Genomic DNA, 15,901 nt, shown 5'->3' with positions numbered 1-15,901 from the left:
CAAAAGTATGCTTAGTTTTTGCTTCTGTTTCTGGTTCGCCGAATGTCCCTGCTGGCCTTTAATTAAAAGCAAACATGTTTGCCTGCAAACCCAAGGCAAACATACCAGACTCTCCCTCCGCCCACTCACCAGCCGTACATTTTATTTGCCATAAAGTAAATGTTTTACAGACTTAAATTACATTTTCGGCAGGGACTTGCCCATGACCATTTCCTCACCTTTGTCTTTTGTGTGTGTGTATTTTGCATCACGTGTCGAGATTTCAGCTTAAATAATTTGTTTTCCGTCGGAAAATCATGTTTTGGATTTTGTTAAATTGTTTACACAAGCCCTGCTCTCAGTGCTGTGCTTTATGTAAAACCGATTTTATGGTTTAGCCATATAAACATATAAATTAAAAATAAACCGCAGTCCTTGATTGAAGCTGCGGTAATGCAATTTCAAGGTTCAATAGCTTGTTAAAGTAATTAAGAGTCAATATTTTGACAAAGCTGTTTTAATTTATGTTTATTTGTTTAAAAAAAGATATTTTCTGAGAAAAATAATGAAAGATACCACCACTTTTACGTAACTCCCTTCGAAATGATCTGTGAACTGATTGCTTCTTGTCGCCTGCTATCATCAACCCTATCATTTCCTGACATAGTTTCCATATAACTACTCGCAACTTGGGAATTCTTATCAAGCCCACATTAAGTCATGCGGAATGTGGCAATCAGACCGCAAAAGAGTCTTCGATGAGATCACGAGCACATGACAAATGCGCTGAAGTTAGATGCATGGAAACGCATTTCTCTTAGGGCGACACGGCTTTCACATACTTAAGGAAAACTCGGTTATGTGATGACGTCAATGGCGGGTTGTTTAATTAAATTTTCAAAGTATTTTTCATGCTCTTAATTGTGTCAACGTCACTGCCAGAGAATTCGAGGTGGTGGACAGAGATGGGTTGGGAAAAATGCAGCAAGGCCGACGCTGTCATTAAGCGCAGCTTCCGCAGGAGCAAAAGAAGTGGGTGGAGCCCCGGAAAGTAGGCTACACAAGTCAGTAGGTCACAGACATGAAAGCAGCAGCACCAGCACCAGCATGCTGCTGCAGCAGCGATAGCAGCTGTTGTCGATGACAGGCCCCCAGCTCCTTTTTCGTTGCCCATAGGCATTTCGAGGTCCTTTTCCCCCCAACCCACTTCGCATCCTCATGAAGGGGGAAGTCTTCCGGTTGATGGCCGCCTGTCCCCGCAGGCAGCCCAAAGGAAACATTTTTCTAGCCACTCTTCCCATGGCATTTTCTTGGAATTTCATTGCAAATATTTTTGGGGTCATTTTGCTAACCACTTTCTATCCAGCCAAGGGGAAACTTTACCTTTAGTGGCATTTTTCAAAAACCTGTTGGCCAATATCTTGAGTTTATGCTGTCAGCGAAAAAATCAAGGCGGATGGAACTTTTCCATTTAGGCAAGTTTATCCCCGTTCTTTATTAATAAAGGTCTTGAAAGTTCTTGCGGCTTACTTCTAGATTTGCTCTTAGCATAAATTAATTGGCAAAACTTGCGTATTTGAGCAAAACTTTCTCTTAAAATTGTTAATATATATGCAAGTGAGTGAAGAAAAAAAAATTAATTAAAAAAACAAAATTTAATTAAGTTTCCTTTTTGAAAAAATGAAGAACAGAAGGGAATGCATTGATTTTTAAATATTTAAAAATAAAATTCAGGTGATAAAATTCTTATTTTAATTAAGATAAATCACGTAAACATAAATCAAAGAGAAAACTAAATGGATAAAGTAAGTGACATCCAGGGCGATACGCGCCAAAAAATTAATGGAGTTTGTCAATAGCCATTTAAAAGGAAATTTACATCCGCGACTTAAACTGAAATAAAAACCAATAGGAAGATTAAAAATGAAAGCCCCAAATTATCTGTAACTCGTTGATTAAAAATGTATTGATTAAATATTAAAGTTTTGAATTTAAATTTGTCTTTCTTTCTTCTACTTTTTTTTAGGTCAATAACCTAAGTAAGTTGAACTAAAAACCAAAGGCAGCCCCAATTCCAGCTAGTGCCTTCCCTACAATTAGAATTTTATTTGTTTGCGAGTCATTTTCCAATTTAAACATAAATTATTCATATTGTGTATACGCCCCGTTTGCCATAGAGCAACACTTCTTGCTGGCGCACTCTGAAGGATAAAGCGAGATAGAAACCAAAGGCGAATGACAGTTCGATAAAGCAAAATTACATGCCAGTGACGACAATGACAATTGCGAAATTATAAAGCAGGCGAAAAGCCATTAAAGGACATCGCCGTAAAGGACATCGCCAGTGTTAGCGAAACACAGTCCTCAGATTCTCATTGTCCGCTGCATTAAGCTCACGACGTGCAATAATCTGAACAATTGTAGTTTATGCCTTAATTTTTGTTTCCGTACATGTTTTATGACCAATCCGTCTCGCTCCTGGCCCCCCTTGTGTGTCTTTCCATCTCCCTCTGTCGCCTTAATTACATTTCTCGGGACTGCTTCACTCTTCTGTGGTTGTCTCCTGCTTTGTTTTATATCCTTTTTCAGTAATTTACTCTCCCCATTTGAATGCCGCTGACGTCTGCTTTACACAGGAAAAAGTGTTATGGCTTTTAAAGGATTATATTGTAACTAAGGAAGTATAATATGTTTTAGTGAAAGTTGAGGAAAATATTCGTTGCCTTTGTTTAAGGATGAACATTGATTATGTCTCTAAGAAAGGTCTCTTCAAAATCTATCTTTATAGGCATTTTAACCATCACGTAGTACCCTCATGTCCCGAATGTATATCACACTTTCTTACCGTGTACTAGTACCACCTTTTTGTGTGCCTGTTTACTTATCTAGCAGTGTGGATAAGTTGGTAGTTAAGTAGTCTAGGTTATTTCATTCTTGTTCTTGGTAGCGCCTCATAACTCAATTACAATGCATAAAGGATTTTCATTGCTGGCACGCATCTCGCATAAAGCGGAAAACTTTGATGAATGTGAAGAAAGTTAACTGGCATTTCTTGGTGGCTTTTTACAGCTTTTGTTTTCTTTTTTTTTTTTTTCGTTCAACACTTGCGACTATTTTGTGTTTATGTTTATTGGTCTTGGTGTCTGCCTGCTTGGTCCACACATAAAATGTCACCAAAGTTGACAGTAAACAAAAAAGTTTTCGGCACTGCAAAAGTGTCTCGCAAATGTATCATGGGCATTGGGCCAATCTGAAAAGGCCATAAATTAAACCTTTTTCTGTAGCTGGCCAGCACCAAAAAAGAAAAACTAAAATAAAATAAAAAAGGCATGTACAGCGAAACAGTGAAAGCGGAAAATTTTCCCAGCTGAAACTAAAAGACAAAGAAATATTTTAAATTTTGGTGCGTTAAATAAACTATCAGTTTTATTTTTTATCATTTAATGATGTGTAAATTTGTAAATTTATAAATCTGTTGACTTTATTATAATAAAAATATTTCTTCTTTTCAATATTTCGATTTAACTCCTTAAAATTACATAACGTTTATCTAAATAAGTTCGCAATTTCCTTATCATTACCCCATAAAATATATTTAATTGCCTGGTTATCATTTTGCTAATTCCAAGTTGCCATAACTAGACCACCATTACTATAGATAATCTCTGCCTGGAAAGTTGAGCTCATTGGAGACCGAAAATAAATTCAAGTCGGCACAAAGGGCCACCTACATTTTGGCTGATTTATTTTATGGCTCCCAGGGTAGTGGGACAAAAACCGAAACAGCAGCAACTAAAAGTATTCCAAGGGATGACATTAAGGGTCCGGGTCAGGAAAACAAAGTCGACAGTTTGCCCCCAAAAAAAAGAGTGGAACTTCAAAACAAACTAGACAAACTTACCTATAACAAGTCCAGGGCGGCTGTTTTTTAATCCTTTCCGGCAAACTTTCAACTTAAATCAGAAGCGGCAGCAGATTTGTGACTTTTTATCGTATTTTTTGTATTTTATTTTCGTAAGACTTTTTGGCCGCACTTTAACACTTCGGGAAGACGGGGAACCTGTTAGTCCCAAGGACACCGTCTCCACACCTTCACCCTCACTCACACAACGATAAACGCGGCACTGACATATTGACACATTCCCAGCATTCCACAGATCCTGCCGACTATCCGTTTGCCCATTCAGGCACTAACCGTTCGATTGCTGGCACACTAAACAGTAACCAATTAACCATTTAACCAGGTCCGATCCGAGGCTTTTCCAGCTGGTTCTTGCCGCACGCACGTCCACAAGCGAACTGAAACCGAAACCAATAACGGAAAACTGAACGCAGCGCGCAGCCTGCCAAAAGGACATGCCGTAGTACTATACGTAGTAGGCCGCGTGGGCTACTCGCCTTCGGGCCCTCGTGCCCCATGAGCTCTCGGGGAGCCTTCGCGAGGACCATTAACAGGATGCTGCCGGATGAAGTTGCCGAAATGCAGAGAGAGAGCGGAGCTTTTACCTCTCAATCTCATTGCCATGTGTGGTGAATAAAGTTCGGCCATGCACTGAGCAGAATTTTTAAAGATAATTGTGGGTTTTTATATTTGATTTAAATTAACATGTTTTACTTTATTTAATAATTACAAATTATTCTTAAATTATTACAAATTATAATACTAAAACTAGTGGGCACTTAATATTTAACACTAAAAAATTAAAAAATTACCTATTTAGATGCTTTTTTTTTATTTAAAAATTCAATTTACGACTTCGTTTCTGTCATTACTTCATATTCCATCTATTTTAAATATAATAAAAAATGTTACTCAATGAAATCTTAATAAAAAACTTCAAAAAACTCAGTCTCCGTGAGTAAGTTACATCAATTGGATGAATAAAAACTACATTAAAAAGTTTTATTATATATAATTGAGTTTACGACCCTCTTTCTGACATCAAAAACTACCAATAATAAATGATAGTTTATAACCTTTTTTTGTCTTTGAAAAGTTTTTTAAGCTTTTCCATATCAGTAAAAAAACCAGATATATATTAGCTCTAACATCTATAAACAAGTTCAATAAACTGTGCGTAATAATGCGAAAAATATCGTTGACTTCAATCGATGAATTAATATTCTGTTCCACTGGCAACCAAGTTGAATTCAAGTAGCAATCTGGCCAAGAAATCCAGTTTCCTCATCATGGCAACTACATTCCAATAATAGTTATTAAAAAATAAGAAAAAAAACCCAATCAAAACGAACAAGCATCGAGCGACGCAGACGGCAATAGTTGAAATTCAAATATGAATGCAAATATGCTGGGACAGCTTTTAATAAATGCAAAGATCGGCAGATCGACATTATCTTGGATGGATGGGGAGTAGCACTGGGTGACACCTACAGCTACAGCTACAGCTGTAGAAAGGTGAAGAATTCTAATCAAGAAGTACGGAAGTCGGTAGCTTCTAAGGGAGAACTCTTAACATTCGACCAATCAACGGAGATAACCACAACGGAGATCTCTGTTAACCGTGTACCGCGTGATGTTAACATGGCCAACAAGTGCGGTTTAATTACGTTTCTCTCTGCACACGCTCTTGCGATCGAATAGAGTCTAGCCGACTCTCTTAGCCGGATCGTTTCGGGCCGTTATCACCTGCCGAAGCGGTCGAAACGAGCCGTTCAAAAGGGTCGAACTGGGCTAAAATCACACTCAGTCTTAGCGGGTTTTCTTCGGCACACCGCTGGCTATCTTCAAAAGCGCCTTAGTTGCATTCGCGTCGAGTTAGTTGCGGTTTAAACGGCGAACGGTTCACATCTATCTAAAGTTTATATATAATTAATAAGCAGAAAAGGAAGATATCCCTAATTTGTAAGGACTTTGCACCTGGTAGCCTCAAGTGATTGGTTTCCGAATGTATTTCAAGCCACAAGTTAATCTCAAAAGCAATAAAATTCGGTCGCGTCGGTTCTAAGCAAATAGTATTTTGTGATATCACAGTGCCCAGAGTCGTCTGATAAGTGAATTAACTCGGGATAAAAAGCCAACAGAGTGGAGGAAGTTCATCATCATCACAAAGCACCGAACACAATTCACGTAGGCCATAAATGTTTTAACAGTGTTCTCCATAAACATTTTATAAACACAAATTTTGATATAACCCTAAACTTACAGTGATGATAAATGTGGCGAAATCTTGTTTTTCGAATATGAAATAATTGGCCTTCTAATTATTGGTAGTAAAATTGATCTTAAGAAACCAGATTTTGGTTTTTAGTTGCCAGGCGAAAGATTTTTCATTGCAATTTGAAAAGATCTTGGGAATATTAAGAGAATTTTTTACTTTTCAAGATTTGCTTATAAAATCATATGACTAGTGTAAAATAATTAAACTTTTTAAGTGGAAAATTTTAATCATTATGCATTTATTCATTTTTTAATAACCAATTAACCAATAAATAAAAGATGAAATTCATGCCGAAATGAGTTTATTTTTGGCCAAAAATATGAATAAATTATAATTTATGATGGGAAACTTCCATTCGACGCTTTGACTGTCTCCACTTCCTCCCACCACTTGTCCACTTACAAACGGCCTTGACATTGAGTAAAATCTCATAAATTGTTTCTTGCCCAGTGCAAGGCACAGCGAACACGAAAAATAATTCCTCCATTCATTTAACCGTAGAGATTCTAATCGCCAAACAAGAAAAGGCCCTCAAGATTAATCTTCCAAATGCATGATTCACAATTCATAAATTACTGTCGAATTTTTCAAGACCTTAACCTAAGCAAATACAAAAGGTTTGGGCTTTTGTTCTGCACTTTTGCCTTTTTTTCACGTCGGCACGTAACTCGATTCCTCTAAGCATGACCCGAAGTTTGTTTTGATTTTGGTTTTGTTTTGTTTTGATCGCGGCTTGTGTGTAAAAATAGCTCGACGAAGACTGGTCAGTCGAAAAAACCGGCTGACGATGGGTACTAGCAATAGGATGTATGGGAAAGAACCTGGCTCAACGTACGGGATGCGTGATGTCTCAGGGATTTCCAAAGAGAGAGCTGTGTGAGGGGAACCCCAAATTGGCCATCGTAACACCGGACCTGCGATAAGCCGCTTAAAAACCTTCCACTTCATCTCCGCTTTTGCCATGATTTTAATGGCATTTCACTCTTCCACCACTGCCTACCCCAACATATGTTTGGTCATCCAAACAAAAAGATCGAAAATGCGGTCAAGCAGCGACTAATTGTTGTCAAAAAAAAATGGCCAAAACGGTGAAGATACTCATATAAAAATGTCTTAAATAAATCAAATTATAATAAACAAGCCCGATAATTATATGTAAAAACGTGAAGCGGAAAACACTCTTGGTTATTATGCAACTTTTTACGAACGTGTGATTCGGTAGTACCTCAAATAAAAAAAAAACTTTCGAGGCAAAAAAACAAAAATATAAAAGCAAACTTTGCATAACAACATTTTTTCTGATTGATTGCCAAAGAAATTTTTAGGGTAGAAAGAAATTGGCCATTAAACGAGTCAACAATGCCGTTTAATCTGATTGAATTCGATAAATGAAAAAGGTGTAAAAGCCACTTCAGAATGCATTTTAAAATGAAAAGCTTGATTGGATAATATTCGTATTTTCATTGGCAGAAACTGTGAAAAATGTCAAGAGCTCACTTAAAAAACCCATTACAAGATTTAATTTAATTTGTAATTTAATCAAGTGGGCTTAAAAATTCCCAAGTATTTCTTGAAAATCTGAGCTTTAACTCGATCATCTTAAATTTCCATTGTTCTAGTTTCTCAAGATTTAATATGTAAATGGTTTGGGGATCTCCAGCTACTGTGGTCATTCAAGGGGAACCGTAACCCTAGCTGGCTGGAATTTTAAGAAAGTATAAATAAATATTCATTTGGTCACCGCAAAAGAAAATCACAAAAATTAATTTCCTAGGTGCTAATTTAGAGGGAATACCCTGCTGGGATTTTAATGACAGCTCCAATCAAATCTCAGGTCTTAGAGCATATTCTCGTACACAATGAATAAGCGTTCTGACCACGTGACTTTTGCAATTCAGAATCCAAGAGGCATGTTAATCGAAGTGATTGTATGTCGAAAAGTATTAGAAGTTAACTCATGTCAGCACAAAAATACCAGTCAGAGCCACTTAAGAAATTTGTGTAAGATGATCAGAATTAATTGAGCCAAAAGTCACCTAAGGGAAGCATTGAATAAATATTTGAACTTTGATTGATTACTCATTTGATTGAGCCAAGACTCAACCATTAATTAATATTTTAGTTCCGCTTGGCAGCAGAATTAGATTGCTCATAAAATGATTAGATCTTGTTAATAGGTTTTCAATTTCGGGTTTTTTTTCAGCTTGACTTAAATGAGGTGCCACGTAGCCGGGTACTTAGTTCCTAATGAACGGAAGTGCGTTAGGTCCATTTGGCCCTTAAGGTACTCGCAGTACATAAATCTTTAAGATGCTTTAAGTGTTGTCAAATAAAAGAGGAAGTCATGGGGATAGGCAAAGGAAGGTGTCTACTGAACTTGGGAGAAGTCTGAATACTCTGTAAATACTCTGTTCTTAAACCAGTGAAGTAAAATTAAATTTAATATTAATATTAAAAAGGAAATTAGCCAATACAAATTAAGGTCAGAAAAATATAATTTTTACTTTATAACTCTCTTGTTTTTGGTTTATTATTTAACATAAACTGTAATTCTTTTATAGCTCCGATTTTTGTAGCACTAAAACTTGTTGATTATTGTAATAAACCCAGTTTTGAGGGATAATTTTTACACCAAACACTCTGCTGAGAAAATTGGAGCATAAACACAACTTGATGTATATGAAAAATGTCTTGAGCCATTTCTTTCGCATTTTCTTCCCCAGCTACGTTTTTGTTTTTCCTTTGCTTTTCATAATTTATGCGCAGTTTTCTTTATGTGTGGGCTGATGGGGCTCCATCGGACTTTGGCTTATAGACACTGGACCCATTGGCGGACGTGAGCTTGTGCCTCTGTGTGTGTCTGCACGCGTGTGTGTGTTTAAGGAACAGCGTGCTAATTAATTAAATTCGTACGTGCTTTGTATGTATGTGTGTATGAGTGAATGTATATATGTATTTGTATATATATATGAATGTGCAACTGTCTTGAGTTGAGCTGGCGAATCAACTTGCTGGCCATGTGCTGATAGGACCAACATCAAAAGCACACACATGCACAACGTGGCGTATGAGTGATATTTACAGTCGAGCCGTAAATCATACTTAACTTAATATACAATATATACCACCCAGCTCATATGCTTGGCCTTTTCGGCCATGTGCGTGTGCTCCTTTCTTTTGCGGGGCGATGACGAGGTCAATACAGGATGCTAGGCTAATATGGTTATAGGGTTAGAGGATATTCCCATTGATTGAGTTTGGCAATAACAAGAGAAAAACAATTTGTGTAATTGTTATTGTTTATTAGATGAAACTCGATTAGGCAAAAGAGTTTGGGCTGGAGCTGGGAGTGAATAAGAATTAGATTGGATTATTTATTAGCCTGAAGAGAGGCTCTTAACAAAAATAAACTAATTAAAATGTAAACTTTCTTTTATTTAACCTTTATTCCAACATCTTAACTGGCCTTGAATAGGGTCAACGCCTTTCTTTTCCCCATATACATCAGAATTTGTCTTCAATGAAATATAATATAACAACTTCAAACCGAAAGCAACTCGTTTCATAAACAATCAACAAGACCATCTGCCAAGCCATTCAAATATAATTGGACAATATGAAAAATATTCCAATAATATTCGAAATTAAATGCTCCAATCGGCAGCTGAATAAATACATTAAATAACAATATTAAGTGTAATTTATATCACAACTTGTTCTAATAACAGTCGATGCTCATTTTGTGTGTCCCATTTGCAGGCTATTTGTGGTTTAAATCAACAACAACTTCCGCATAACCACATACAAAAGATCCAAAAATATTCAATAAAAGAGAATCATAGCCAAAAAAAAAAAATAAAGTGGAAGCCAGTGAGCAACAATTGGTATAAAAACCAAAACAATAACCTCAAATTGAATGAGCGTAAGCCATAATTATGACCAAATGAGCCAGCCCAAAACAACAGAAACAGCAACAGCTAAAACAACAAAACGGCCAAGGACCAACAACAAAATGAGGGTTGTCAACAGCAGATTAACAGAGTTATCTCGGTTAACAGTCGTCTTGGCAATGCTGCTGCTGCAGTTTGTGAGTCATGCCAGTGGCTCGCAAACTGTAAACCAAACAGCGGGTGAGTAAAAAGCATTGGAAATAATTTGAGAGGCATATGATTAAGTTTTAATAATTTTAATATTTTTTTAGTTAAAATTTATATATTTTTTAATATTTATAAATTGTATGAGATACTTTATATTCAAGTTTTATTTTTTCATTATAAAAGTCTTATTTTATAAAATATAGAAGCTAGTTTGGTTTATTTTACCCATTAAACTTAACTATTTTTCTCAGTGTTGATTAAGCACAACATGCATGTAAGCCTCCAGAAGCTTCACGTGGCAATTAACGCCCAGCGACCTTGGCCAAAATTAATGCCGGCACAAGCATTAACACCAAGGAAAAATATATACAAGCATATATATTTTCTTTAGACAATGTAAACAGCGGTCGCCACTCACATGCGAAAAATAAGTATCTGCCCACCTGGCATGTGAATTTGCGTAAGTCCGGCAAATAATCAAGCAAGTGCTTGATGGTTAAAACAAACGTCGGTAGCCAGGCAATCATAATAATGGCCATAACGAGCCAATAAACGATGCAGCCCAACGTTGAAACCCCCATACACTCACACTCACCGAAAAACAGTCAATAAACGCGGCCTTAATGCTTAACTGACAGACATCCGCCTAACGGAGTTGGGTATATATGTACGACGTACGTGCAGCTCACGCATATAGTATAATTTATATGCCAAACAGCTGCTGACATAGCCCAGTCTCCCTTTAAAAAAAAAAATAAGGAAAAAAGGAAAAATATAGGAAAACCCAACCAGGATGAGCTGGAGTCCCAGATGCCTCGAGCTCATATTTCACTCCACGACAAAACTGTTGATTCATTCATGAATAATGTGTTTTGTTATTGAAGAGGTTTTTAAAGTCAGCCATCAAATAAAAAACTTCTGGTCTTAGCTTTTCTCAAAAATGTATATTATTTGTTACTATAAATCATTTACCTAAACTGCTAAGAATGGGCAGTCGAATGTGTAATTTGTAAAGTGATTTATTAAATTCGTATGACAGCTCGTGAGCTTTAGGAAGTTATAAATTTAATTTCAATTTTTTATATGTGACATAATTTCTAGGTGTTCACCAAATGGGAAAATCTAATTTTAAACAATAATCCCGTTTCAGGGAAGGTCTATATATAGTTTAAAAATTATAATAACTCTGAAATTTCTAGCTGTTATTTGTAAGTCATATTTCTTAAATTAGTATTTTCTTTGCCCTAAAAGACTTAACAAGAACTTCTTATCAGCTTATCAGTTTCTTAATCTTAATGCTCTGCTCTCCTAAAGTTAATTGTTTTTTAATGAGAGTGTATTTTTAACAGTGATTTTCCGATTACCAATGGTCATGCCTTTTAATGATTAGAATTGCGAAATACTTTTTGTTTGTTTGACTAAGTTAAGCCATTTTCAAGACCACAATTCTTTGTGGGTTACGTTGGGATCTATAAAGATTACCTGAAAATATCGAATTACTAGCTCATGCTTACTCATTTCACATTTCCAAAGGGCAAATACCGAACTGGAATTAGCCGCGAAAATTATAGACAACTACATCTAGCGGGTCAGGTTAACCAAGTCGATCCGGATCTTGATGGCATTTTAATTTGTATTTTATCGCCTTATTGGACGTGTGTGAACTAATTTACATACGAATGTCGACACTTGTCGCCTTCTCTATGAGCAATCGCATTTGATACCCATAAAGACGGCTAAGGAATGTCAATTTAATATTAAACGGTTAGTAAGCGGATTTATTAATAGTTTTAAGCAACAAAGTTAAGTATTTTGACAGTTAAACGTTGCTATAAAATGTTAAATAAATACTTTAATAACATTTTTATATCTGCAAAACTGGTTTTCATTTATATTGTGAGAATAATACCCATAGTACTTCTCACTTTCACAATCATTCGCACTTGTCCCTCCCCATTTCTGACTCAGAGTTCAAGGCACCTGAGGCCAAACAGTTAGCACGTGTAATTAACAATTATTAACTAATAATAGAAGTCTCAAATCTGTATATATGTACACAGAATTCCCAAGTGTGAAACTAAGCCAGGCATTCAATTAAATGAGCTATAAATTACGAATCTCAGGCGCGTGATATGCCAACCAAAATGACAACCAACCATGTTTTGGTCTCAAATTGTTTTTATTTGTCTTTTCTTTTTTGTCTTTTTTTGTTTATGACCCACTGAATTATATTTGCTGGGTGTTTATTTTTATCACTAAACAATTGTTTACCAGGCTAAACAAGAACAAAGCCGAGTAATTACTCAAAAGAAATTTTCCTTGAGCTGTCTATTTTTAATATGTTCTAGGGTAGTAAATAAAATTACATTGATAAATCAGGGTAGATACCCTTTGGTGTTTAGATTATAAAAAGCTCATTTAGTAATGTTTATATTGACATTATTTTAAATCTTATTTTAGATGCAAATACTGTTTGTCTGTACCACGAACACAACACCACTTACCACAAGGATATCGGAGCTGTGTGGTTTGCCTCTAACGATCCTTGCCTGGTATATTCCTGTGCTGCAGGTGTGGCCAAGGATCCACAGGCCCATATTGTTGTGAACCAGGTCGACTGCAATGAGTTCTATTGTGAAGTGGTAAGTAGCATATTAACCATATCTCTAAAATATATTATTCTGATCCAAGTTTTCTATAGGGTTCAGAGCTGCGTAGTGTCGAAGGCAGCTGTTGTGGGGAGTGTGTTAGGACCCACTGTCAACACAATCATACCCTTTATGCAGTTGGGGAGTCCTGGCACAACGATGCCGACTGCACCCTTATCGAATGCGGACGTTTGGACAATGGCCAAATCATCATGAACACCTACAAACGGAATTGTCCCGAATTGACCGAAGACTGTCCAGCTTCAAGATTAGAGGAGCGAAACTGCTGTCCCTACTGCAGACCTCTGCAAACAGCAAGGATTGAGGAACTCCAGGATAATGAAGAAGAGAATACAGATGACATTTGGACAGCCGAATGGTATCGTAGGCATCCCTGCAATCGGGATTGTCAAGTAGGAGCCGAACCCATGACCTGTCACTATACTTTTGTGGTGGAATGGTATCAGACCTTCTCGAAGGCCTGCTACGATTGTCCAAGGAATCTAACAGATTGCTACCGGCCACATTGCGTCATGGGTGATGGTCTAGAACGAAGTATCACTGTGGTGAATCGCATGATGCCTGGGCCAGCGATTGAAGTCTGCGAGGGTGATCAGATTGTGGTGGATGTGAAGAATCATCTGCTGGGCGAAAGCACCTCGATACACTGGCACGGGCTGCATCAGAAGAAGACACCCTATATGGATGGTGTTCCACACATCACCCAGTGTCCAATCACTCCACATGCAACCTTTAGATATTCTTTCCCAGCTGATCTCTCCGGCACTCACTTCTGGCACTCGCACACTGGAATGCAGAGAGGAGATGGTGTCTTCGGTGCCTTAATCATCCGGAAACCAAAGGCAGTGGAACCTCATGGAGGACTCTACGACTTTGATCTCAGCGAACATGTGATGGTTGTCCAGGATTGGATTCATGATACGGGTGCAAGCATATTTTCCTATCATCATCACTCTCGGGGTGATAACAAGCCCCATAACTTGCTTGTGAATGGAATTGGAAGATACTATAACCGCATTTGGGCCGAAGCCAAGCAAGCTCATCGCAGAGCTGAGGAGAGGACCTTAACACAACCAGTGGAACCCCTACCCAAATCCCAAGTGGACTTTGTTCAATCTCTGCCAAGACAAGCTCGTCTGGCTAAGACGAACACCACAAAACTCTTTCCCGTCCACTCCCGCCAGAAGAGAGGTAATCTCAACGAGATACCTTTGGAGCTAGTTCCTCATCAGGTGTATACAGTTAGAAGAGGCTTCCGTTACCGCTTCAGGATCATAAATGCAGAGTATCTTAACTGTCCGATTGTGGTTTCGGTAGATGGTCATAACGTAACAGCAATCAATTCGGATGGCTTTGATATCGAGGCCATGGATGTGGGTTCTATAGTAACGTATTCCGGCGAACGATTTGATTTTGTGCTGAATGCCAATCTTGAGGTGGGAAACTATTGGATTCGATTGAAGGGTTTGATGGACTGCAGCGAGGTCTTTACCTCCGCTTTTCAAGTGGCCATCCTTCGTTATGAGGGAGCTCCGGATGAAGAGCCTACCGCAGAGCTTAGTTATGGCCATAAAGCCGAGGGCATTGAACTGAATGTGATGAACCGAGGACCTGGATATCCGGATACCAAAACCGTTGCCGAAATGAGAGCTCTACCCATCTATGATCATGTATCAGGCATCGATCATGATACCCTTAAACCAGAAGCGGACTACAAGTTCTTTATTTACTATGACTTCTATACCAAGAACAACCCAGACTTCCACGACAAGGATCTGTATGCCATGGACATGGAGATGACCCAGCAGAACCGTCTTTACACTCCCCAACTGAATCACATTACCCTAAAGTTCCCATCGCTGGCATTACTTCCCTCGAGGAGTCAGCTGAAGGATTCGGACTTTTGTAATGAAACAAGTTTAATGGACCAAGGCATCGACTGTCGCACAGAGTTCTGCAAGTGTCATCATGTTCTGCAGGTTCCTTTGGGTGCAGTTGTCGAAATGATAATCGTGGATGAGGGCTTCCAGTACTATGCCAATCATCCCTTCCATTTGCATGGTAATGCCTTTAGAGTCATGGGATTGGAGAGATTGGGAGAGAATGTGACCATTGAAATGGTAAGACTTTCTACTTAAATTCATTTTTAAATACAAAAATAAAATTTTATTTTCCTTTCAGATCAAACAACTGGATCAGTTCAATTTACTCAAACGAAACCTGGACAATCCACCCGTCAAGGACACAGTTACTATTCCAGATGGAGGCTATACCATCATAAGATTTGAAGCCTCCAATCCTGGTTTTTGGCTCTTCCATTGTCACATCGAGTTCCATGCCGAGATTGGAATGGCTCTGGTCTTCAAAGTAGGTAATGACGATCAAATGGTCCCAGTGCCAGAGAATTTCCCCACCTGCGGCGATTATAATCCTGATCTTAAGTCTGGGGGAAGTACTGAAGATTCGGGATCTAGCAAACCATCAACAGTAACTCCCCCAAGTGCTGGAGGCCATGGATCTGGATTAGAACCCACTTTCATAACTCTGATGATAACCTTTTATGCTAGTGAAACTCTATCAATAAGATGAGACCTTCGTAAGAGACCACAACCCAAACTTGCCAAGCGAAATTCAGAGATTATTTATTGACGACGAAGGAAGAAAAACCTGGAAATCAAATTGATTTTGATTGATATAGAAAAATATTTGTAATCTAGCATCTGTATATATATTCCATAGCTCGCATCGTTGTAGCCTAAACATCTGTGATTGTCTAAGAAAACGTTTAAATAAGTAACTTCAACTTTTAATAAATACAATTATTAGTGTTTTTATAAGATTTATTGGTGTTTGAAATGGGGAAAAACTCAAAGTTTTGAATAATCATTAACCCTAAAGAATATAAAATCGAAAACCATTTACCTATAACAGATACATAAAGATAGAAACACCGCATTTTAGGCCTTTACTAATGCTT

The 15,901-nt window shown here is 37.7% G+C and overlaps 2 protein-coding genes across 2 annotated transcripts in view; one reads left to right on the top strand and one right to left on the bottom strand.

Moving 5' to 3' along the window:
• The window catches only part of LOC108108341, a 44,171-nt gene extending 39,905 nt beyond the window's left edge, over nt 1-4,266 (bottom strand). The window contains exon 1 of the mRNA XM_017216380.2: nt 3,881-4,266. The gene's annotated coding sequence lies outside the window, so the exon portion shown is untranslated. The remainder of the gene's footprint in view (nt 1-3,880) is intronic.
• A 1,436-nt stretch (nt 4,267-5,702) lies between these two features.
• Nucleotides 5,703-15,763, top strand: LOC108108230 (L-ascorbate oxidase). Its single transcript, XM_017216200.2, is given in 6 exon segments — nt 5,703-6,067; nt 9,918-10,288; nt 12,716-12,897; nt 12,957-15,044; nt 15,106-15,480; nt 15,482-15,763. Coding segments are annotated over 5 exon segments (2,886 nt in total). The 5' UTR covers nt 5,703-6,067; nt 9,918-10,074; the 3' UTR covers nt 15,509-15,763.
• The last annotated feature ends 138 nt before the right edge of the window (nt 15,764-15,901 follow it).

Source organism: Drosophila eugracilis, unplaced genomic scaffold, assembly GCF_018153835.1.
Source record: "Drosophila eugracilis isolate 14026-0451.02 unplaced genomic scaffold, ASM1815383v1 contig_445, whole genome shotgun sequence".
In the NCBI taxonomy this organism is placed as follows: domain Eukaryota; kingdom Metazoa; phylum Arthropoda; class Insecta; order Diptera; family Drosophilidae; genus Drosophila; species Drosophila eugracilis.
This window is presented reverse-complemented; position numbering and strand designations above follow the sequence as displayed.